We start from the raw sequence: 24,838 nt of genomic DNA, 5'->3' as shown, positions 1-24,838 counted from the left end.
AATAAAACAACAAGGGCAACAAAAGGGAATAAATAAATAACAAATATTTAAAAAAAAAAAAAAGGAGGGGTAAGCATTTAATAATAGTGCCCAGCTGTTTAGGGAAACCCAGCTTAGATTTGTCACGAGCACTCATCCTGCCTTCTGCCATGATTCAACTTGATTCTTCTTGGCTCCTCTGATGACCAGGGCATATTCTGTCAGGATAAGTCAGTGGAATTGGAAGGACAGCCAATATTCCTTCTATTTGATATCCTTGCATTGTAATAGCAAAGTCTGCTGTCTGTTAGACCAAAGAACAATCCGCGAAGTTGATATCGCTTGCCTGCCCTGTAAGTGAATACTCTACTGGGGGACACATTTTAGAAGCGCTGGGGGTCAGGACTTCTTTCCCTGGCTTTTTTTTTTTTTTTTTTACCCTCAGCTGCTTGACAGCCAGCCAAGGTCTCAGCATGAAGCCATGGCTGGGTAAGTTGACCTTGGCTGAAGTAATAGGAGATTGATCTGTATAAAACATTCATTGGTTGGTCCCAGTGACATCTGAAAAAGGGTTGCTGTACTGCTGATGTGGGCTGCCTTGGTTCTTGCAAACAAATAAAAATAAACAACTTTTTTTTTTTTTAGCTCTTTTATGTCCATTCTGTGAAATGTCACAATCTTTCCAGTATTTCATGATTCCAATATTTTCAATCAAAGAGTGTACTTTTACCTAAAATTAAAATAAAAAATAAAAAACACTTAGCATGTTCAAGCATAATTTTCTGAGTAGCATAATAATTCCCATAATAATGAGTTGGACTTTGTTGAACATCGTGATTATTAGTGACGTTTGGTCTTCATTAAGGTTCTGGTTAACTGGGTCAGGTCTATGGAATCTTCACTAACTTGCTGCATGGCATTTGTGAAACTTATTTAATAATAATAGTAATAATGCATTATTTCTGACATTTGAGCCTACATTTATTCTCTGGAACAAGATCAAGCAAATAATAAAATGTTTATGATATAAATGAAGTTCACGTTGCTACTTCTAATTCTTTGAGGGGACAGAAAATTATTTTTGTTGGTATTTCAATTTTGGTTGCTGGAAGCAAACCATTGATTCTCATAGATGACCCCAAGTAGAGCTGTTTTAGTCTGTGAACTCAGTTGCTGGGTGTGAAGTTCAGCAGTAGTTAGAAAGTGCTTCTTTAATAAGACACACCTTTAAATAACTCTCAGATTAGCTTCTGCTTTTCAAGTGAGAAGATGGCTTGAACTACTGTTGCTACCAGCTCAGCTGTGGATCTGAAATATCCAGCTGTGCCCTTGCTGCCTCTCTCATCACCAATAACAGACTTTGCAATCAGAAGCTGTCTGGCACGTGTGTTGATGTGTGAGGCGAGATAGCATCATGTTCACTAGATTGGCTCTTTAGTGCTAGACCATAGTAAACATTTGTCTTTGTTAGCAGCTAAAGCAATGTGATTTGAGGATGCACAGGGATGACACACACACACACCCTATGCTTTTTTTTTGTCTAGTCTGTATTGATACAAGAAAGAATTCATAATTAAAAAATAATTTAGTAGACTGTTAAGCTTGTTTTACAAGTGTTTTCTGCTCTCATCATTAGAAAATATTTTAGGATGACTTACTGCAGTGTACATTGTATCACAGTCCTTTAATTGCTTTCATATTATAGCCAAAAAGACTGCTTTGCATCGCTAGACTCCAGTGCTGTTTGGCTTATCAGATCTTTGCTCAAATGGACAATAGGTAAACGCAGGTTACATTATTTATTCACTGTTGGAAGAACCCTGGTTGATGGTCACCAAACACCAGTTTTCTTTGAGAAAAACACTATTCCAAGTGAAAAAAAAAATCCTGGTAACACACGATGATGATAACATCTGTTAATTACTGAACACTATTCTCAGCATTTGATATGTTGCACCTTATTTACTTCTCCCAACGATTCTGTGAGATGATCCTTACTTTCTGGGTAGTCTAACTATGACCAGTGGCATTCTTTGTCCAGGTCACAATCGAGTCAATCTCAAGAAAACAGGGTCATGCACTTAAATCACTCAGGAACTCGTGCAGCCACCCGGTAGGTAGCTGCGTTCAAACATCCAGGTTCCAGAGTTGAATTAAAAGTGGTGCCTTCACTCAAGTGCTCCAAGTTCAGTGGGGAAAGATGGACTGTAACTTAGCCTTACTTGACAGAAGGATGGACACTGTGACAGTGGAATTGAAAAGGCACTAGGGGGATTTGAGGAAGAGGGAAATTAGAAGTCATGTAAATCAGACTGAGGGCTACCGTAGTTTTTCCTTGAATACATAATAATTGAAGTACAGATTTGAAGGGTGACTAGGAGTCAGCCTCAGAGTGATGATGAAGAGTGATTTGTTGTATGAAAGAGACTCCATCAGGAACTCCACAGAGGTACAGGGTTGGCGTGAGGGCTATGGATATAGTAGAAAGATAATAATAGCTATTTTTACTTTATGTGTTAAAACTTTTTCTAGGCAGTGTGTGTGTGTGTGTGTGTGTGTGTGTGTGTGTGTCTTTAAAGGTTTGTTTATTTATTCATTGGATAGAGACTGAGACAAATTGAGATGAAAGGGGTGGTAGGGAAGAGAAAGACACCTCAGCCCTGCTTTACTGCTTGTGAAATTTCCTCCTTGTAGGTGAGGACTTGGGGCTTGAGCTCAGGTCCTTGCACATGGGCACTCCGTGGGTATGCAACCACGTAGCCCAGCACTTTATACACATCATCTCACGTAAACCCTTTAGCAAACATCAGGGGCCAGAAATGAAGGCAAAGCCAAGATCATGAAGAGCTTATCTGTTTAGATAAGGGTTTTGAACTTTCTCCTGACAGCTCTGGGTGACCAAGAAAAGTTACAATTCTTGGAAATGTGTTTTAGAAGGTACACTGTTGGGATTTGGGGGACTGAATTGGAAGCGGGTAAAACCTGTGGTAAAGACAGCAGTTAGGAAACCAGACAATGCATTAGACGGCACACAGTGTGATGCCAAAGGAAAGTCTTAGGGCTGGAGAGGAGAGAGCTGTTAGTTAAAACAGAGTTGGGCAGATTTACAGGAATTTGTGACTGACAGGATGTATGGTACTAACTCCGTCTTTATGCACCTAAGGATTGCTAACGTGAAAGAATGCTCTTACTCCCCACAATGTGATATTGGATTTTCATGATTAAGTTCTAGTTTGTAATTTGTTTTCCTCTTGTTTCTTCTTGCTCTTCTTCCGTTCTAAAAGCACTAAGAGCAGAAAGAATTTGCTCTGGTGGGATCTTTCCTGAGGCTTTCTAGATGTTGTTTAAATCCACTTAAAGACTATGTAGGGAATAGGGCTCTTTTAAAATATTTTTATTGTCTGCCCTTTTTATTTATTTATTTATTCCCTTTTGTTACCCTTGTTGTTTTATTATTGTTGTCGTCATTTTTGGATAGGACAGAGAGAAATGGAGAGAGGAAGGGAAGACAGAGGGGGAGAGAAAGATAGCCACCTGCAGACCTGCTTCACCGCTTGTGAAGTGACTCTCCTGCAGGTGGGGAGCTGGGGGCTCGAACTGGAATCCTTATGCTGGCCCTTAAGCTTCACGCCACCTGCGCTTAACCCACTGTGCTACCACCTGACTCACTATCTGCCCTTTTTTAAGAGTGCATATAGAACTAGACACCCAGATTAAGAGTATGACCAGTGGATATATGTTTTTGTGCTCTGTTTTCCCTTCTGAAGTGTCTCTCTAGATAGTGATTTTACAAGGAGGTTTCATGCAAAGTGATTAATCTCTCTTGAATGCTAACGTACATTTGTATTTATTTTTTAAAATACATTTTATTTATTTTGATTTTTGATTTTTTTTTATTATTCATTTTCCCTTTTGTTGGCCTTGTTGCTTTATTTTGTAGTTGTTGTTGTTGATGTCATCGTTGTTGGCTAGGACAGAGAGAAATGGGGAGACAGAGTGGGGGAGAGAAAGACAGACACCTGCAGACCTGCTTCACTGCTTGTGAAGTGACCTCCCTGCAGGTGAAAGGCCGGGAGCTCGAACTGGGATCATTACGCTGGTCCTTGAGCTTCCTACCATGTGCAATTAACCTGCTATGCTATCACCTGACTGCTGATACATTTGTATTGCTTTGCTCTTAAAAAAAAAAAAGTGGTACACTGTCTGAAACTGACCCAGCTGAAGCTCTGATTTGAATTCACCTATGAAGATGGGATATAAAAACTTGCTTCTCATTATATATAGTCAGTTATGCCTTGTACATTTACTGCTTTTTTTATTGGCTAATTCTGTCATTATGAAATTGATTTTAGTTAGATATTCATCTCTTGGCTCTTATAAGACAAAAATTACATCCTACACACAAGAAAGACATTTATTTTCCTGCTTAATTCTGCTTTTTGAGCTTCTTAGTTTAAAATCAACATCAAACTTGACCTCTTGATCTATTTCCATTGCAAGGAGACCTGAAATTCTAGATAGCTTGGAATATAGGTGAAGCTTAAATTAGGGTCTCTTTAAGCCTAATTGCCTGATACATGCCTGGACTGAAAAGCCACCCTACTTTTGGTGCATTTTGAAATCTACATACCATGACTCCTGAATCAAGGATAGTTGATGCCCAGACTGGAAGCCACGTGGGCCCCTGGTCTGATTCAGCACAGTGACACTCTCTTGCATTCAAAGTCTCAGATGTCTGTCCCTCTGCGAAGCCACGAAGCCAATGTCTATAGCTGCTAAGCATGAAATCCCCTGCTTCTGTTTGTTTCTTTTGTTGCCACGAGTTAATAGGAACAGAGACAGGAGGCAGCCCAGAACAAAGCAGAAATAATGGAGTATTTCACCCTAAAAAGGAATGTGGATTGAGAAATACAAAGGGTAAGGCAAAGACAGACTTAGTGTCCTCAGGCAGTGGGATGTATTGGCCAGAAGCCACAGCCCCGGGACAATTCCAGGCCAAAACCTTCATCTGTGAGCTCCAAACAGCCCGCATGGCAGAGAAAGGTTTGACCCATCCTCTGTAAAAACAATTTACTATTTTTCCCATTAGGGTCTTAAAGAGCCACAGGATTTTTCACCTCAAAAAGTGGATTGCTTTTGCAACGTGGACAAAAATCCTTTTGCTGAAGTCTGTCTTGAGATCGAGGGCCTCTTCATCCCAGCACAGACTAGTATTACTGATGCTGTAGGTGTCATTTTGGGCTTGTAGATGTCATTCTTTTCACTTGTATGCAAGAACTGTTAGTTGTTTCAAGATAGCATGTCATACCTCTGACTTTCCTTTTTCTTCTTATTAAGTAGGAAACATAAGCTAAGAAACTACATGATCGGGGCTGGGTGGTAACACACCTGGTTAAGTGCACATGTTATATGGACACAGGTTCAAGCCCCGGGTCCCCACCTGCAGGGAGAAAGCTTTGCAAGTGGTGAACTAGGGCTGCAGGTGTCTCTCTGTCTCTCTTCCTCTCTATCTCCCCCTTTCTTCCCAATTTCTGGCTGCCTCTATCCAATAAATAAAGATATTGAAATTAAAAAAAAAACACCCGCCTGTCCATTATATGAGATCATATAGATCTCCATATAGCAGTTTATGTATTTTCTCTCATAATGTTCTCAACATTTTATATCTTATCTAGCATTTGCTTATTTATTAATTTTATTGAGGTATGTTATACACACACACACACACACACACACACACGTGAGAGAACAGTATGGGAACAGTATGGGAGAAAATACATCATGTATTTCCCCCTTAAGGGAGTTTAGGACTGTATTTCCTTTCTCAGCAATTATTTTCAACCCCAGTATCACATTATTGAGTGAATGCTGTTTTTTTTAGGATTGTAGTCAGAAGGGCACTTTCCCACATATTAACCAAGTCAGGTATCAGTACATTTCACCGTCAGCCAGACCATCTTGTCCCACCACAGAGACTTAGATTACCAGCTTCCCCTTATGAATTCCCAAGACTTTTGCTACAGACTTGAGGTCTGTATTTCCCCTTATTACTGTGCTCAGAACGCTCCAAACTTCTTTTTCTTTCCCTCTTTCTTTTGTTTTTCCTTCTCCTCCTCCTCTTCCTCCCCTCCCCTTGCCCCTCTTCCCTGCTCTGGACTGACTTTTTTACGCAGAAAAAGTGTTACAGAGGAGAGGGAAAAAAAAAAAACAACAAAACGGTACTGAAGCTTCCTTAGTGCACTGGAGGTGGGAATCGAGCCTGGTCGCACACACCAGAGCAGAGCACTGTCCATGCCATGTGAGCTCTTTTGCCAACCCAGCTTCTCTTTAGAGACAATCTTTACCCTTTCCTAACAAACAACAAGGTTAAATGAAAGAAACAACAAACACTTAATTTCGTCTATCCTCCACCCAGCATCTACTTATTTTCTGTCCTACACAGTCCTCCTTCCCTTCTCCCAACTTCAGCTTCACAGGAACTCACCCCCTCTTTTCTCTCTCTGTTGGGAGAAAGATGTAACTGTTCTTCCTGAAATGATAAGAACCTTAGCCCAAAACTGACAGTGGAGAAAGAAAAACAAACAAACAAACACCCACTATTAATAGTGCATCTTTTCTTTCCTTGGCCAGGCATCCATTCATTGACACAAAATGATTTCAAACACCCTCTCTTAGACTCAAACAATATCCTATTCTGGTGCTCTGGCTACTGACTCCAGACCTGGGAGTGCTAAGAGCAGCCATGAGAACACGAATAAGAGCCCTGGAGCTCAGCATCTCTGGCTGGACCTCAATTCTATAGCTCAGTTTTTTTCCCCTCTCTGGCATCCTTTAAGTCTGCCTGCAGTGACTGAGTTTCTTCCTATTTCAGATGTGAGGGGCCTTTCTTTCCTATGGCTCAGAAATCAACTCTGAAGTTAGACTGGCAGAGTCTAAATCCTAATCCACTTAAGCAGGTTCTTTAGTTTGTTGGGACTCACTTTCTTCATCATAAAATAGGAAAAAGATAGTACTTTTCACATAGACATGCTCATTTATATTGACTACCCTTGCTTTTGTCTTTCAGTTACTAGGTCACCCTTCCTTCTTCATGTTTGCTTGTTTTCAGAGTTTAAATAGCTCTTACAGATCTCATCATACATTTCCTTTGTATTTTCAGAATGCAGGCCCATGTTTTTACTACTGTAGGTATTTTAGTTTACTGCTGTAGGTATTTCAGAATGTAGGCCCATGTTTTTACTACTGTAGATATTTTATTTTGAGTTGCATACTTTTGGGTGTTTAGATACTTTTTTGGTATTTAGTTTGTTGAACATGTTTCCTGTTAGAAAACACTCCTAGAAATTTGCTTCCTTCTAAAACACTTTGTGTTTTCATTGTGACAGTTGGCAAGGTCAGAGGATACAGTTACTGGCTTTGGATTTTGAAACCAGATCACCTGCCTACTGCAGGGTCTGGGCACATTTTCTCTTGCTGCCTGGTACCATTAGTCTTGTTTGTGTTTAGTGAGTACTGTGCCAGGCCCAGCCTAGGGCTGCGCAGAAAGACCTGGTTTCTCTACTGTAGGAAACTTTCTACTTTTGTGTGGTGAGACCCTCACTGCAATAAGGAGAGAGTGGCTGTCTGACTGTGGGGAAGTGCCAGGGTTGACTGAAGAACATTTTCAGCGAACTATACAGAGCTTCAATCGAACTGAAATCATGCTCTGAATAAGATCATGTATTCATGATGAAAAACAGAGCATCGATTGACACAAATGCCATGTCCCCAAAGGCTATGGATTTAGTGACACAGGATGGTAAGAAATTCTGGCAAGAGAGGAGGGGCCAATGCCAGAGTGGGTGGGTTTTGAGCAAGACTCTAGGACTCTGAAGTTATAGGACAACTCTGAACCTCTCTTTTGGTGCCTGGCCTCCCTGGGTAGCTATAAAATCAGACTTGGGGGAAAAAAGAAAAGGTTATTTCTCTCATGGAAGAGAAGAATGAGAGAGGTTAGAGCACTGTTTCAGTACATGTAGCTTTAGTGATTAAAACCCCTGCCTCACACACGTGGCTCCCATGCTTTCCTGCTCAGCTACCTCTCTGAATGCCAGTCAAGCTTTTTGCTCCTGTAACAGAACCAAGGATGAACTCTAACCCTGCATCCATATATGTCATTTCTATTCTCTAACCTCCGTTACAGTTAGCAAGGCATAGTCATAACTGCAGAGCCAGAAGTGTCTGTAGGGGATCATGGAGTCGAAGAAAATTCCCTCCAAGGAAATTGGAAAAGAACTTTCCATTCCCAGAAGCTACTCTCTGAGCAGAACACTTTGAGTAGTTTTTGTCAAGTTGAAAAGAGAGGAGGGAAAACTTTCTTTTTAAAATAATCGATTTTAAGTATTTATTTAATTTTATAGGACAGAGAGGTTGAAGGGGGGTAGTGAGGGAGAGAGAATGAGACCTACAATACTGCTTTACCACTTGTAAAGCTCCCCCCCCAACCTCCTTCAGATGGGGGCCAGGAGCTTGAACCAGGGTCCTTGTGCATGGTAATGTGTGCACTCAACTTGGTCCACCACCACCTGGCCTTATAAGCCTTTATTTCTTTTTCTTTTCTTTCTTTCTTCTTCTTCTCCTCCTTCTTCTTTTTTTAAAGACCATAGGATAAGAGGGGGTACAATTCCACACAATTCCCAATAGAATTCCATACCCCATCCCCTCTATTAAAAGCTTTCCTATTCTTTATCCTCTGGGAGCATGGACCCAGGATCATTATGGGGTGCAGAAGGTGGAAGGTCTGGCGTCTGTAATTGCTTTTCCATTGGACATGGGCATTGGTAGGTTGATCCATACTACCAGGTGGGGATACGGGATCCATTGGTAATGTCGTCTGCCCAGGGAAGTCAGGTTGGTGTCATGGTAGCATCTGCAACTTGGTGGCTGAGAAAAGCCTTTATTTCTAAGTGCACTGGATCAGGATGGTACAAGCAACCAGATCATCCTCCTTCAAGGTGCTATTCCTAAAGTTCATGCTAATGCTTTTTAACTAATTCATGTGTCAGTTAAAATTTTTTTAATTGGGAGCCAAGTGGTGGCGCCGCTGGTTAAGTGCACACAATACAGTGCTTAAGGACCCAGGTTCAAGCCCCTAGCCCCCACCTGCAGGGGGGAAAGCTTCAGGAGTGGTGAAACAGGGCTGCAGGTGTCTCTCTGTCTCTTTCATTCTCTATCTCCCCCTTCCCCTCTCAGTTTCTCTCTTTCTCTATCCAATAATAAATATATTAAATAAAATGAAAAATATTTTTAAAATTTTTTAAAAATTAACATTGTCTAAATAGACAGCGGTATTACTAGTGATTCTACTTTTATTTTTTCCCTCTCAGGACCATGACACATCATTTCTTCACAGTTAATGTCAGTAGAAATAAATGACTGTGTGCTAGGAGGAAGCAGCCAGTGTCTTGACATCCTGAGAGGAATGCCCTGGGTGCTCTGAAAAGGAAGCAACAAGTCATAAGGACACAGTGTAGAAAAGGCCTGTGAACTGAAACATTCTAGGCAACAGCGCTGCTGACCTTGGTTGTATTCCCCCCCCCCCAACACACACACCCAGAGCTTCAAGGCACTCTCCTCACTCCTCTTGTTTTCTATTTCTAGCTGCAGATTAGGCCCCAGGCTTTTGTGTGTGTGTCTCAGGTTGAGATAGTATATATGGGAGGGAGCAGTGAGACTGCCGTGAGCTAACTATCTGGCATACGCGATGGGATGCCAGGTCTCACCCAGGGCAAACTCTCTCTTCAGATGCCTTATGGAAACGAGCGCCATAATGAGCACTTATTTGCCTCTGTGGAACCTTTCTCATAGTGATAGGACATTGAATGGATGCCTTACAATGTCTTCCTGAAGAAAGGAAATGGCAGATAGTGTTGAAAGTGCTACTGGTTAATCACGGGGAGACTGAAGCACGCTTAGGGGCCTGAGCAGAGTTACACAATGCCTTAGTGTCTGGCCTGGGAATGAAGCCTGAGTTGACCGCTTGCTGTCAGGACCGCCGACAGTATTGTGTTGAGCATTGTGCACCAGTGAAAGGGGCTTACTCTTAACAATGCCAGGGCTGCTTTAGAAGACAAACACAATGAACTTTGGTACAGTATAGTCTAGAGGCCAACATGAGTCATTTTAAGTAAATTCACTAGGAGATCCCAAGCTTCACTTAAGCTTTCAGATGATATACAACTGAAATCTATGTACAGTTGTTTCTGAATATTGTTTCACTCACAGATACTCAAGTTGAAAAAAAAAAAAAAAAGAACCCGGATGTTTTTCTCTCAGTTGATTAATATATTTTTAAATGTCACCATGTGTTGGCTTCAAATTTGACACTATTCATATGGACTGCAGGACTTGCACTTTCAAATAAATAGTCCAAGATTTTGTTTCATTTTAAAGATTCTATTTTATAATCATAGTCAATTTAGGCCTTGTTTTTCTCTATCTTTGTTTCCATGTTGGTGAGGTGGACTTTTTTTTTTTTCTTTCTTTTCCCTGATTTAGTTTGGTTTCTTTCAGAACAGTTGGAAATTTAAAGCCTGAAATTTGGGTAAGAGATTTAAGGGCATGAAGGTATGTCTCTACCATCTACATGGCTAGAACCATGGGGGTAGAGACAACATCACTGGGGGAAAATAGTAAGAGGAAATCAGACGGTGAAGTAGAACATCACTGCTAGACTGACAGTTACACCAAAAGTGTCTTAGTTCATCTAGAATAAATGAGCAGTTGAGGTGGACATCTGTGTATGTGGCTGTAACATTTGAATCCTCTAGCTTTTTAAAAGAGAATATGAAGATGAGATTCTGTAATTTTCAACAAGATATGCTGAGCAATTTGGATATAAGATAATTTAAATATGACATAGAATAGTCATTTGTTTGCAATTTCATTTTGAATTGAGGATATAAGATATCACTTGTGGTAGAGTGTAAGACTTGCAAACATGAGATTCCAAGCTCAGTTCCTGGTACTGCTTATCAAAGTGATGAGATGGTGTGTGTGTCCCCTCCCCCCTTTATTGTAACCAGGGTTAGTTATTGCTGGGCTCAGTGCTGGCGCTGTGAATCCACTGCTCCCGGTGACTATTTCTTCCTTTTCTTTTTTCTTGTAGATAGAGCAAAGAGAAGTTGAGAAAGGATGGGGAGATAGAGAGAGGGAGAGAAAGACAAACACCTGCAAACCTGCTTCACTACTCATGAAGTATTTCCCTACAGGTGGGGAATGGGGGCTTGAACCCAGGTCCTTGTGCTTGGTAATATGTGCACTTAACCAGGTGTGCCACCACCAGGCTCCTAATAGCCACCAGGCTATCTCTTTTCCTCCTTCCCTTTCCCTCCCTCCCTCCTTCTCTCCTTCTCTCCCTCTTACTCTCTCTTTCCCCCTCCCCCCTATAAATGACTGAATAAATCTCTTTTTTTGGTTGTTTTGTTTTGCTGGGGCTTTACTCTTTGTGCCCTCTCCCTTTGAAAATAATTTATAATAGTTTGGTCTGGAGTTGTTGGGCCAGACTCTCTCCTGGAAACTGTCAAAGGGAATTCTGGTAGAGTAAAAATAGGGATCTTTAGAACAGGGCTAGGGTCTCATCCTTCAACCTCCAACAAAGATCAAAGTTGTCCAGTAAGACAAGCCACTGTGTGCTTAGTGGTGTTTCCTAGCTTTCTTGTAGTTGACAGTGCTCTTTAAAGGAGTGGCTGTTCACCGTGGTCCTCTTGAAAGGAATATATAAATGTCCATAACTGTATGCATTCGTAATTTACTGCATTGTGAGTCCAAGAGACAGAAGAATAATAACATGTTGGCAAAAAGTCGGACAGTATCAGTCGGTCAGTGTATGAATTTGGGATGTGATGTGTTGGCTTCTAGAATGCCATTTATAGTCATGGTCATTAATCTTGTAGGAGAAGGCATAATGGGACTCAAGTAGGGCCAAAGAAGAGCAATTAATATGATGAAGGGGCGGGAGGGGTTACTACATGAGGCAGACTGAAATAATTAGGACTCTTCGGGCTTGAAAAGACTGTGAGGAAATAAGATTAGAATTTAATAAGTCTATGTGGAATATGAATTAGATGATCATAGAACTATTTACCAGAAGTAAGCTGAACCACTTAAAAAACCAACTTAAAGTGACTTTAGGACATAAAGAAGCCTTATCTTACTGAAAATGCAGATCCTAGACATCAGTCTTGAACTGGACAAACTTCTGGCAAAGAAGGGAAGTGCCAACATCAAGAGTTTTTCTTATTTTGACACGATTTTCTTAAAACTTGAAGGCTCCAGAGAAAGCACATAGAACAGATTTCCTATTAGCTTTTTTTTTCTTTTTACTTTTTTTTTCTTTTTACTTTTTTTTTCTCTTTCTTAGGTGAAGTTTGAATATTAGTCATTTTACCTTCAGCAGTTATTCACTGGTGATAGATTCTGTGCCAGGTTCTCCACCAAATACAAAGTATACTGGAATGGAGATGGACAGAGCCTGGGGCTACTTAGAATCCTGCTGTTCTTGTTTTTGGTGAGCCCACAAATGTGCCGTGAGAGTTTGCCACAGTTTAGCAACGTACTTTATGAATTAGCAGATGAGGAGTTAGCTACATCTAAAGGTAGAGGAAGAAGGAACAGTATCTGTTGAATGCCATGAGGTATCAGAGACTTAGGTGATCTGCCCAGAAGGTAGCTCACCCAGTGAGCTCCTACTTGAGCACTTGAGTTTGAATGCCCATGCCTAGAAGAAGCTTCATGAGCAGTGCAGCCATGCTGTGATGTCTCTCCTCCTCTTTTTTTTTTTTTTTTTTTTTCCCCTCCAGGGTTATTGCTGGGCTCGGTGCCTGCACCATGAATCCACCGCTTCTGGAGGCCATTTTTCCCCCTTTTTGTTGCCCTAGTTGTTGTAGCCTCGTTGCTGTTATCATTGCCATTGTTGACGTTGCTTTGTTGTTGGATAGGACAGAGAGAAATGGAGAGAGGAGGGGAAGACAGAGAGAAAGGGGGAGAGAAAGATAGACACCTGCAGACCTGCTTCACCGCCTGTGAAGCGACTCCCCTGCAGGTGGGGACCCGGGGGCTCGAACCGGGATCCTCACGCCGGTCCCTGCGCTTTGCGCCACGTGCGCTTAACCCACTGCGCCACCGCTTGACCCCCTCTCCTCCTCTTTCTTCCCCTTTCTGTTTTTTGCTCTCTATCTGGGGTGGGGGTGGGAGGGCCGGGGCAGGCCTCCAGGACTGGTGGAATTGTGCGGGTTGAAAGTCCCAGTGCAGCCTTAGTGACAATGAAAATTTTAAAAAGCAAGCTAATTATCATGACTAGGCAAGAATAATAGGAGGTGTGGCTGGAGCGGATCACGGAGCATCTTGTAGACAATAATATAATGATGGTCTGGACCACAAAATGGTAGGGGATGACTGAAGGAGATTTAGCAGATATGATCAGATCTTGTTCTCACACTCACAATAGCTGCCGTGTAGAGAATAGAATATGTGAGTGGAAAGGTACTAGCACTATTTGGAGAATGTTGCTTTTATCCACAGGAGTGGTGGCCCTGACTGGTAGACAGGTTGAAGAGCTATTTTAGAGGTCACATGGACTGAACTTGTGGACTAACTAGTTGTAAGAAGCCAAGGAGAGAAGCAATCAAGCTTGATTTATAAGAGTAAGACAGCCAATTAGACCTGAGATGTTATCTGAGTGAGAAAAATTAGGAGGGACTTTTTATAAGTCTCTTCTCATAATCTTCAGATGACCGATGGGTCAGGAGGTCTGTCTACCTTGCTGCCTCCTCTTCTCCCTCTATCTTGCTCTTGAATTATTCAAAGTCTGTGCAATTTAGACACACGGTGCAAGGAAAAGGAAGCTTTCAAGTCTACACAGGCACACCTCAGAGATACTGCAGGCTCAGTTCCAGACCATCCCAATAAAGGGAATGTTACACAAAAGCAAATATTACCTTAAGGTGATTCACATCCCATATTTTTATTTTCCAATGTAGATACAAGTTATGTTGATATGATAGTCTACTAAGCATGCAATAACATTAGTAAATGTAACACAGAGACCCACCATGAGCATATGCTATTAGAAAAAAAAAAATGGTACTTTGAAATTTGCTAGATCCAGGGTTGTTCCAGACCTTAGTAAAGACACACGATTAGTAAAGACACACGATATGCAGAGTTCAGCGAAGCCGAGTGCAGTAAGAGTGGGGTGTGCCCGTATGTCTCATTAGGGAGGGTTACCTTTGATCACTTGGTTACGGCTTGCTGTCCCTCTGGGCTTCTCTTACTTGAAAGTTATCTTAATAGTGATATCTGTATAATATCCCTACAGTGAACAGGTTCTGTAACTACTCATTAATTTTTAAGTATTACTATGCTGTGCATTCACTGCTGATTTGTAAAGCCGTGTTTCCCTCCCTCTCTTGGCAGTGTTTTAGAGCACTCTGCTGCAAAGGACCACCGCCTGCACGGCCGGAATATGACCTGGTTTGCATAGGGCTCACGGGCTCTGGCAAGACCAGCCTGTTGTCAAAGCTTTGCAGTGAGAGCCCTGACAACATTGTTTCAACCACAGGTGAGCACCGGGCCGGGGCCCAGCCCTTTCTCTCTCTCATTACTGAGACCTTCTCTTTCGGGGGGGGGGGGGGGGGGGGGGGACTTTATAATTCCATCCTGTTACTTGTAACTAATGCTTTTGGATATCTTCTCTGCTTTTCAAAATCAGTTGGGAGCTTTGTTTATGATAGGAAATTGCTACACTCATTTCCATGGTAAATCAAGTTCAGGAAAAATACTAATATGCATGAATGATTCTTGAATTCTGGAACTCTAGCCTTGGAACAAAAAAAGATTCATCTGAGGTCTGCTGAGTATTTGCCTCCCTTGAAGTCTGGCTTCAGCCTACTTGTGTTGGTCACATACCCTGCCTGGTTCAACAGTTGGCATCGTCTTCCCTGTGGTTCTCACCCACAGAAGAATTGGTAAAGTGGTTATTGATCAGCTTTACACTGTTGTTTCCTCAAGGGGTCAAGAAAAGTTGGTTTCCAGGGGAGGGAAGTGACCCCCTGGTTGAGCACATATGGTTGAGCGAGGACCAGGTTTCAAGCTCACTCCTTCGTACCTCCACCCCAACTGTTGAGGGAAGCTTCACGAGCAATGAAGCACAGCTGCAGGTGTCTCTTTCTCTGTCCTCCTCTGTCTGCCCTCCCCTCAATTTCTCTGTATCCTATCTAATTAATTAGCTAATTAATTAAAAAGGAAAGAATGGCCATTGGAAGCAATGAATTTGCCATGCAGGCAGTAGGTCCCAGCACTAACCCTGGTGGCAGTTGAAGGAAGGAGGAAGGAAAGAAGTGAGTAGGAAAACCAGATTCCAAAGTGATTCGGAGTCAGGAGATTTTGTTTCCTAGCGCGTCACCTGGCAACATCTCAAGACATGTTATTTCTATAACTGCACAGGTGGCACTGATGTCTGTTGACGTCAGTTGTAGAGGTAGGACTGGTGCTGAAGAGCTCTGTAACATGCAGAAAAAGTCCCCATCACAGAGAATTATCTGGTCTAAAATGCCCATAGACCCACAAGAATTTTTGTCAGTTACAGACGCTTCCTCATTTTTTCCCAATCATGAAGAAGATAGAATACCAATGGGGGGGGGGGGGGGCACAGCGTGTTAAGTGCAGGTGGCACAAAACACAAGGATACCTGTTTGAGTCTCCGGCTCCCCACCTGCAGGGGAGTCACTTCACAGGGGGGGGGGGCAGGGTGAAGCAGGTCTGCAGGTGTCTGTCTTTCTCTCCCCCTCTCTGTCTTCCCATCCTCTCTCCATTTTTCTCTGTCCTATACAACAACAACAAAGATAAAAAAAAAAAAAAAGGCAACAAAAGGGAAAAAATAGCCACCAGGAGCAGTGGATTCGTAGTGCCAGGCACTGAGCCCCAGCAATAACCCTGGAGTCAAAAAAAAAAAAAAGAAAGAATACCAATTAGGGGAAATAGAGGGAGAATAGTTGTAGGAGGTGAAGACAAAAACCACTGTGGGAACACAACTGATGAAGAAAGAATAGTGTGAGAGACTGTCTCCCCTGCAGGGGAGTCACTTCACAGATGATAAAGCAGGTCTGCAGGTCTCTATCTTTCTCTCCCCCTCTCTGTCTTACCGTCCTCTCTCCATTCCTCTCTGTCCTATCCAACAACAATGACATCAGTAATAACTACAAACAATAAAACAACAAGGGCAACAAAAGAGAATAAACATTAAAAAAAAAAAAAAGAATTTGGCATCCATCATAAACATAGTTCTTATCTACATTAACAGATAAAATTGAACTTGCTATTACCATGAAGAGTGCTGAAACTGTCTTTACACTCCTTTTTTTATTATTTTATTATTCATTTTCCCTTTTTTAAAAAAAATTTAATATTTATTCCCTTTTGTTGCCCTTGTTGTTTTATTGTTGTTGTTGATGTCGTCGTTGTTAGATAGGACAGAGAAAAATGGAGAGAGGAGGGGAAGACAGAGAGGGGGAGAGAAAGACAGACACCTGCAGACCTGCTTCACCACCTGTGAAGCGACTCCCCTGCAGGTGGGGAGCCAGGGGCTCGAACCAGGATCCTTACACCAGTCCTTGGCGCTGGTCCTTGTGCTTCGCACCATGTGTGTTTAACCCACTGCGCTACCACCTGACCCCCCACTTTTTTTTTTTTTTGCAGTTGACAGAGGCTCATATCCAGTCCCCTGTAGAGATAGGCATCTTAGTGACTAAGTTAGCAGTTAGCTAAAAAGCTATCCTAAAAGGGGGCTGGGGAACTGTAAGATTAACAGATAAAATTTTTAATGTGTTTACTAAAACTGTTAGGTCTAAAGTGAAGCCTAGTTATAGTTTATCTATAGTGTATCAGTCACTATTTTAGCCCTATCTCTAGCAAAAGAAATCTAATTCAAGAGTTACATTATAATCTTTAGAGTTATTATGGGGCTATTGCCCAAGTTATATTTGGGTAAGATTGAATAGTCAGACTTGTCCCATTTTGTGAGGATTGTTCCCAGAGGTGACTTAGATGGGATTCCTAGAGGCAATGATTCTGAAGTGTCCATCTGTGAGGGAACAAAACAAAACAAAACACAAAGAAAACATTTCTGCTAGGTATTGATTTGCCTCAGGTCTGTACCCAAGTTCAACTCATGCAGTGTCCGAGGCATCCCACGGGAGCGTGCAGAGCAGACTAGAACTGTGGTGGGCATCCTCACAGCTAAGTTCCCTGTATACATGCCTCTAATGTCTGGAAGCTGGAAATCCAGTCATTTCTTTCTTTGCACATAACCTCTACACTCCCAGCTGAATGACTAGGACAACCTCAAGTTACTTGACCAAAAAACAACAAAAACAAGCATTAAACAAAAGAAAACAAAGTAGAAAAAAATACATAACAACATTACAAAAAGAACAAAACTACAATAAACTTGCTTATTAACTGAATCTCAATTTTAAAGCTGGGTTACTATCTACAGTTTCCATCTAAAAAATTAATGTACTAGGACATTACCAAAATGGTTAGCTAGTCTTAGCCTAAAGCAAAAAGAAAAGAAAAGTTTTGGCCAAAGGGGAAAAAATTTTTTTTTATATTTATTGCCCTTTTGTTGCCCTCGTTGCTTTTCATTGCTGTAGTTGTTATTGTTGTTGATGATGATGATGTTGTTGTTGGATAGGACAGAGAGAAATGGAGAGAGGAGGGGAAGACAGAGAGGGGGAGAGAAAGACACCGGCAGACCTGCTTCACCGCCTGTGAAGTGACTCCCCTGCAGGTGGGGAGTTGGGGGGCTGGAACCGGGATCCTTATGCCGGTCCTTGCATTTTGCGCCACATGCACTTAACCCACTGCGCTACCGCCTGACCCCCCCCCCCCCAGTTTTTGTTTTTTAGACATTTTTCATGGACTCAAGAGTCCCAGGGGATATAAGCTTTTTAAAGATGGTGGATAAGCATGGTGGTCAGTCACGTGTTTCAGGGTCTTGGTGCCAAAACATAAGGAAATGTTTATGGCCACCCTCCCATGGCTTTAAATGAGAAAAAAAATGATGGCTGCCCACCGACACATGGCCACCACACGTGTTATTAAGCCCTTATGGCTGGTAAGCCCACAAATATACAAAATAAAAATGGAAGAACTTATCTGACCATGGCATCTTATCAGCTTACAGGTGAGACTCAGAAATCTTGGACAGGAAGGCGAAGAACAAAATAAAAAAAATAAAATGGAGGGTGTGAGCGTCTGTGGGGAGGGTTGTGCCTGCTCTCTGGGGTGCCTGAAGGCGTGCTGTGCAGTCTCTCCTTCATTAAAATAGTCCAGACATGTTCTAGTCCCAGCTAAAAAAGAAAAGAGAAAAAAAGGGGGCGGGGGAGGGATGCAAGTGCAAGCTACTTCAGAACTGAGATGTCAACCAGGGCTTAGACCTTTATGGAAGCCAAATCTGTGGTGGCCATGGCCCCTCCCACCTCCAACACACATTGCTAGGAGCTGCTTCGGAGCACCGCAGAAGAAAGCTGTATCCGAGAGAAAGAAAGAAAGAAAAAAAAAGAATTCAGCACTTTAGAAGGCAACATTCACAGTGTGTGGCATCCAATCAAAGATTTCCAAGTATGCAAAGAGGCAGGTCTACAAGATTCATAATGAAAATGGTAACCAGTTAATCCAACTCAGTCTGATATATAGATACTAGAACTAGCAAAGAAGGATGGATGTCAACGGTGTTATTTTTAAGAGTTTCATCTATTCATAAAGTGAATTCAAACACAGAAGTGGTTGTTGTTGTTGTTGTTTTGGAGAGGTTATTATTAAATTTCTGGTGGGTGAGTACTATGATATCTGAGATGAAATTTGAATGCCTACGATTACTGACAAATTAGATATTGCAGAAGAAAATATTAATAGTCTTGAAGGCATTAGCAATAGAGGATGTCTAAAACAGAGAGACAAAGAAGAAAACACAAAGCAGCAGTGACCTGTGGGGTGACTTCAACTCATCTAACATATGAGTATTTGGAGTTTCAGAAAGTGGCAAGTGGAGAAAAAGAACTGAAATAAATATTTGAAGAAATAGTTGCTGAAGCTCATTGAATCCAAAGCATAATACACATGAACTAAACTCCACCAAGGCATAGGGTACTGACATTGTTCAAAGCCAGTGAAAGAGTGTGATAGTTAACTTTATGTGCTAATTCGACCTAGCCATGGTACTCAGATGATGTGGTCAAACATTCTGAAGGTTCCTGTGAGAAAGTTTTTAGATGAGATTTATACTTTAGTGTCCCTTGAGTAAAGCCAATTCCGCTCTGTAATGTAATTGAGCCTCATCTGCTTAATTAAAGACCTAGATAAAGAAAAAACAATAACAGCAGACATCACTGCCACATCCCAATGGGCTAGGAAGGAAATCTGTATCCAGTGATCTTTAGACTTGAACTGTCGCAATGGGTCTCAAGTCTGCCAGCCCTTACATTTTGCTATTGTCATAGTCTGCGATTAAATGTCTGAAAATAAGTATCTTTATATAAAAACACACACTGGTCTGTTTTCTAGAGAATATCAATAATATAAAGGGGGAAATTTTGAAAAAATGTATGAAAGATGTTACAAAGGAAGAGATATGAATGTGACATCCGATTTCTCACTGGAAGCCATGCAAATCAGAAGATAGTGGAGCAGAATCTTTCAAGTATGAAATGGACAAAGTTATCAATATATTTCCAGCAAAAACATACTTTCAAAAAGAGAGTCAAAATAAAATCTTTTTGAGACATAAAAACCAGGATAATTTATTGTCAAAAGACTAGCTTTATAAAAATTGTTAAATCTTGTAGACAGAAAAAAAATTATTCCAGATAGATTTCTGAATATATAAAAGGAAAGGCATGTACCAGAAATGGTGACACCACGTGTAATTAAATATCTTTGAATGGTAATTTTTAAGTAGAAATGATAACATCATGTTGTGGTAGTTATCCTTAAAATGCAAGTATAAGATTATGCCATGTGTCTTATGACATGTAAAGCTAAAAGGCATGAAAGCAATAGCGTATAACTCAGGGGGAAAGGGAAGTACGTTATTTTAAGACTTAGCTGTGAAGTGACACAACACTGGAAGATAAAATGTGCTAACTGTATATTCTGAAACAACCACTAAAATGATAAGACAGAGTGTAGGCAATAAGGCAATGGGTCAGCTAAGATGGAATTATCAAAAATGATCAAGGATGGCAGGAGAAAAAGGAACAAGCTTGACAGGAACATCATTTTACTATTTATTCTTTAATAAATAGTAAAATTTACAATTAAAAGTAAATAGTAAAATGATCCACTCAAACTACCCATCAATCAGCAAAGTAAACATAAATGCGGGGGCCAGCCAGTAGCACACCAGCTTAAATGTATATAGTATGAAGCTCTAGGATCCCTGTTCAAGCCCCCGGCTCCCCACCTGCAGGTGAAGCAGGTCTGCAGGTGTCTATCTTTCTCTCCCCCTGTCTTCCCCTTTCTTCTCAATTTCTCTCTGTGCTAGAACAAAAAAGTTGGGGGCGGGGGAAGCCTCCAGGAGCAGTGGTTTTGTAGTGCTGGCACTGAGCCCCAGTGATGACCCCAGAGGCAAAAACAAAATTCAGACGCTTGAATTCAGAAACTTACTGATGCAAATAGATAGAAAATAAACTCCCCCCCCCCCAAATTTGACCTTCACAAATAAACCTTAAATATGTAGTGACATACAGATTAGAAACAAGAAGATAGGAAACTATAGGTTATTGGGAACATGTGATTCCTTCTGCCTGTTAAAGCCAATCAGCAAAGAGGAAGGCGGGCCACAGGGGGCGTGATTAGGAGACACTATTTTAGCCTTAGCGTACATCCAAGTAATACATGATGAAGACTGGCGAAAGCTGCTTAAGAGATGAATTTTGCCGGGGTCGGGCAGTAGCGCCCCAGGTTAAGTGCCCCAGGTTAAGCTCACCTTGCCCAAAGTGCAAGGACAGTTGCTAGGATCCCTTTCCAGCCCCCAGCTCCCCATCTGCAGGGGAGTCGCTTCACAGGCGGTGCAGCAGGTCTGCAGTTGTCTGTCTTTCTCTCCCCCTCTGTCTTCCCCTCCTCTCTCCATTTCTCTCTGTCCTATCCAACAACAATAACAATATTGTTGGAAACAACAATAATAATAATGACCACAATAACAAAGGGGGAAAAAAATAGCCTCCAGAAGCAGTGGATTCATGGTGCAGGCACTTCTTTTTCTAGCGTTTGCCATGGTGCAGGCACTGAGCCCCAGCAATAACCCTGGAGGCAAAAGAAAGAGAGAAAGAGAAAGAGAGAGAGAGATGAATTGCAAAGTAGAGCACTCATGGCAGTCTGCACTTTTGGAAACCCATGCATTTGGGAAACTGGTTGCTGGAGAGTGGAAGAGGGAAGCTTTGTGACAACAGCTGACTTGGGTCAGGAGGCTGCTATTAGGCCTTTTTCTCTTTCACCTATTTCATTGTAACATAGTTTTATCGACTGGTCGTAAGGCCAGGAACCCCACAGAACTGCTCCATTTTTACTGTATTCAAACTGCTGGTGTTTTTTTTTGTTTTGTTTGTTTGTTTTTCTTTTTTAATATTTATTTATTTCCCCTTTTGTTGCCATTGTTGTTTTTCATTGTTGTTGTGGTTAATATTGTTTTTATTGATGTTGTCGTTGTTAGGACAGAGAGAAATGGAGAGAGAAGGGGAAGACAGAGAGGGGGAGAGAAAGACAGACACCTGCAGACCTGCTTCACCGCCTGTGAAGCGACTCCCTTGCAGGTGGGGAGCTGGGGGCTCAAACCAGGATCTTTATGTCTGTCCTTGCGCTTTGCACCACCTGTGCTGTTTTTGTTTTTAATTAGTATATTGTGTTGAAATTAGACAAAGGAAAAAATTTATAGTCTTGTGTAAGTCTGTACAAAATACATTTTTTCTATTTCAGTTCCCCCTTTTATTGAGGCAGTGATGTTTGCAAGACTGTTTTGTTTCTGGGTCAGAGTTCCACATTTATCCAAAATCTGTGTTAGTATATCTTGCCTGTCACCCAAGTATAATCTTTTCCCCACTGTATTCTGTTCTGCCCTTTGCTCCCTTTTTGCACTCATTCTTTATAGTCAGTATCAGGCAAAGGCAATTTTAGAGCAAAGAATAATGCTGGGGAAAAAGAAGTTTACTTCCTAATGATGATCATCTATTCAAGAGTATGTAGCAATACCGAACATTTATGTATCTAATAACAGGTTTAAAACACATAAAGTAAGACCTGACCAAACTAAAAATAGCAATATCATAGAGAGTAATTTCAATATCTTCACTTTTTCATAGACCACATAGGAAGAAAATCAACCAAAATCAAAACTGGCAAGATAGTGAGGCTTGGCACTGACACACTGCTTAAAAACACATAGTACTAAGCACAAAGACCCACTAAGGACCCCGCGTCTAGCCCCTGCTCTCCACCTGCAGGTACCCTTCTTCTCTGCACAAGAGAAGCAGATTCCACAGGTGTCTCTTTCCCTCTCCACCCTCCTCTCTCTCTCTCTCTCTCTCTGCCTCCAGGGTTATTGCTGGGACTCAGTGCCTACACTACGAATCCACTGCTCCTGGAAGCCATTTTTTCCCTTTTGTTGTTCTTGTTGTTTATTGTTGTTGTTATTATTATTGCTGTTGCTGGATAGGACAGAGAAATCAAGAGAGGATGGGAAGACAGAGAGGGGGAGAGAAAGATGGACACCCGCAGATCTGCTTCACTGCTTGCGATGTGAACCCCCTTCAGATGTGAAGCCGGGGGCTCAAACCAGGATCGTTATGCCGGTCCTTGGGCTTTGCACCATGTGCTTTTAACCCACTGTGCTACAGTCTGCCCCCTACCCCTTCTTCTCTCAGATTCTCTCTGTCCTATCCAATAAAATGGAGAAAATGGCTAACCAGGAGCAGTACATTTGTAGTATGGGTACCGTGTCCCCGCGATAACCCTGGAGGCAGAAAACAAAACAAAACTGGTAAGATAGCTCAAGAGGGAGGGTGCCTGCTTGTCTGCTTGACTGTGCCTGTTAATCCAAGTTTGAACTTGACCCCTACCACACTGGCAGATACTGCAGTGCTCTGGTGTCTTCCTCTGTCTCTGTCTCTGTCTGAAAAATGTCAGCCTGGACTAGTGAAGCTCAGTGACTATAAAATAGATACAGATCACACTCCCAGATCTCACACTGTATGACAGGGCCGCTGTCATCCAAACTGCTTGGTACTGGAACACGAATAGACACACTGACCAGTGGAATAGAATTGAGAGCCCAGAAGTAAGCCCCCACACCTATGGACATTCGATCTTTGACAAAGGTGCCCAGGCTATTAAAATGGGGAAAGCAGAGTCTCTTCAACAAATGGTGTTGGAAAAAATGGGTTGAAACATGCAGAAGAATGAAACTGAACCATTATATTTCACCAAACACAAAAGTAAATTTCAAGTGGATCAAGGACTTGGATGTTAGACCAGAAACTATCAGATACCTAGAGGCAAATATTGGCAGAACTCTTTCCTGCATAAATTTTAAAGACATCTTTAATGAAGTGAATCCAATTACAAAGAAGACTAAGGCAAGCATAAACCTGTGGGACTACATTAAATTAAAAAGCTTTTTCACAGCAAAAGAAACAACTACCCAAACCAAGAGACCCCTCACAGAATGGGAGATCTTTACATGTCATACATCAGACAAGAGTTTAATAACCAACATATATAAAGAGCTTGCCAGACTCAACAGCAAGACAACAAATAACCCCATCCAAAAATTGGGGGAGGACTTGGACAGAATATTCACCATAGAAGAGATCCAGAAGGCTGAAAAACACATGAAAAAGTGCTCCAAGTCTTTGATTGTCAGAGAAATGCAAATAAAGACAACAATGAGATACCACTTCAGTCTTGTGAGAATGTCATACATCAGAAAAGGTAGCAGCAGAAAATGCTGGAGAGCGTGTGGGGTCAAAGGAACCCTCCTGCACTGCTGGTGGGAATGTAAATTGGTCTGACCCCTGTAGATAACAGTCTGGAGAACTCTCAGAAGGCTAGAAATGCACCTACCCTATGATCCTGCAATTCCTCTTCTGGGGATATATCCTAAGGAACCCAACACACCCATCCAAAAAGATCTGTGCACACACATGTTCTTAGCAGCACAATTTGTAATAGCCAAAACCTGGAAGCAACCCAGGTGTCCAACAACAGATGAGTGGCTGCACAAGTTGTGGTATATATACACAATGGAATACTACTCAACTATAAAAAATGGTGACTTCACCGTTTTCAGCAGATCTTGGATGGACCTTGAAAAATTGATGTTAAGTGAAATAAGTCAGAAAGAGAAGGATGAATATGGGATGATCTCACTCTCAGGCAGAAGTTGAAAAACAAGATCAGAAGAGAAACCACAGGTAGAACCTGAACTATATTTGGTGTATTGCACCAAAGTAAAAGACTCTGGGGTGGGGTGGGGGGGTTCAGAGTACAGGTCCAAAAAGGATGACAGAGGACCTAGTGGGGGTTGCATTGTTATGTGGAAAACTGAGAAATGTTATGAATGTACAAACTATTGTATTTACTGTCAAATGTAAAACATAAAAACAAAAAAAAAATGGATGCAGGAAAAAAAAAAAAGCCAAAATATACCATTGGTTAACTTGAACCCATTAGCATTTATAGACTGCAACAACAGAGGATGTTCTCAAGTCATACAGAACATTCATCATGTTAGACTATTTTCAAGGACATAAAGCAAGTCCCATTACAT

At 41.6% G+C, this 24,838-nt stretch overlaps 1 protein-coding gene across 6 annotated transcripts in view; it reads left to right on the top strand.

Moving 5' to 3' along the window:
- ARL15 (ADP ribosylation factor like GTPase 15) overlaps window positions 1-24,838 on the top strand; it is a 486,820-nt gene that overhangs the window by 169,774 nt on the left and 292,208 nt on the right. For all 6 annotated transcript variants that reach the window (XM_060191032.1, XM_007518899.3, XM_060191031.1 and 3 more), the window contains exon 2: window positions 14,434-14,578. In XM_060191032.1, the coding sequence (XP_060047015.1) occupies window positions 14,434-14,578 (145 nt within the window). The remainder of the gene's footprint in view (window positions 1-14,433; window positions 14,579-24,838) is intronic.

Source organism: Erinaceus europaeus, chromosome 5 (assembly GCF_950295315.1).
Source record: "Erinaceus europaeus chromosome 5, mEriEur2.1, whole genome shotgun sequence".
In the NCBI taxonomy this organism is placed as follows: domain Eukaryota; kingdom Metazoa; phylum Chordata; class Mammalia; order Eulipotyphla; family Erinaceidae; genus Erinaceus; species Erinaceus europaeus.
Note: the sequence above shows the minus strand (reverse complement) of the source record. Positions and strands in the feature narration are given on the sequence as shown.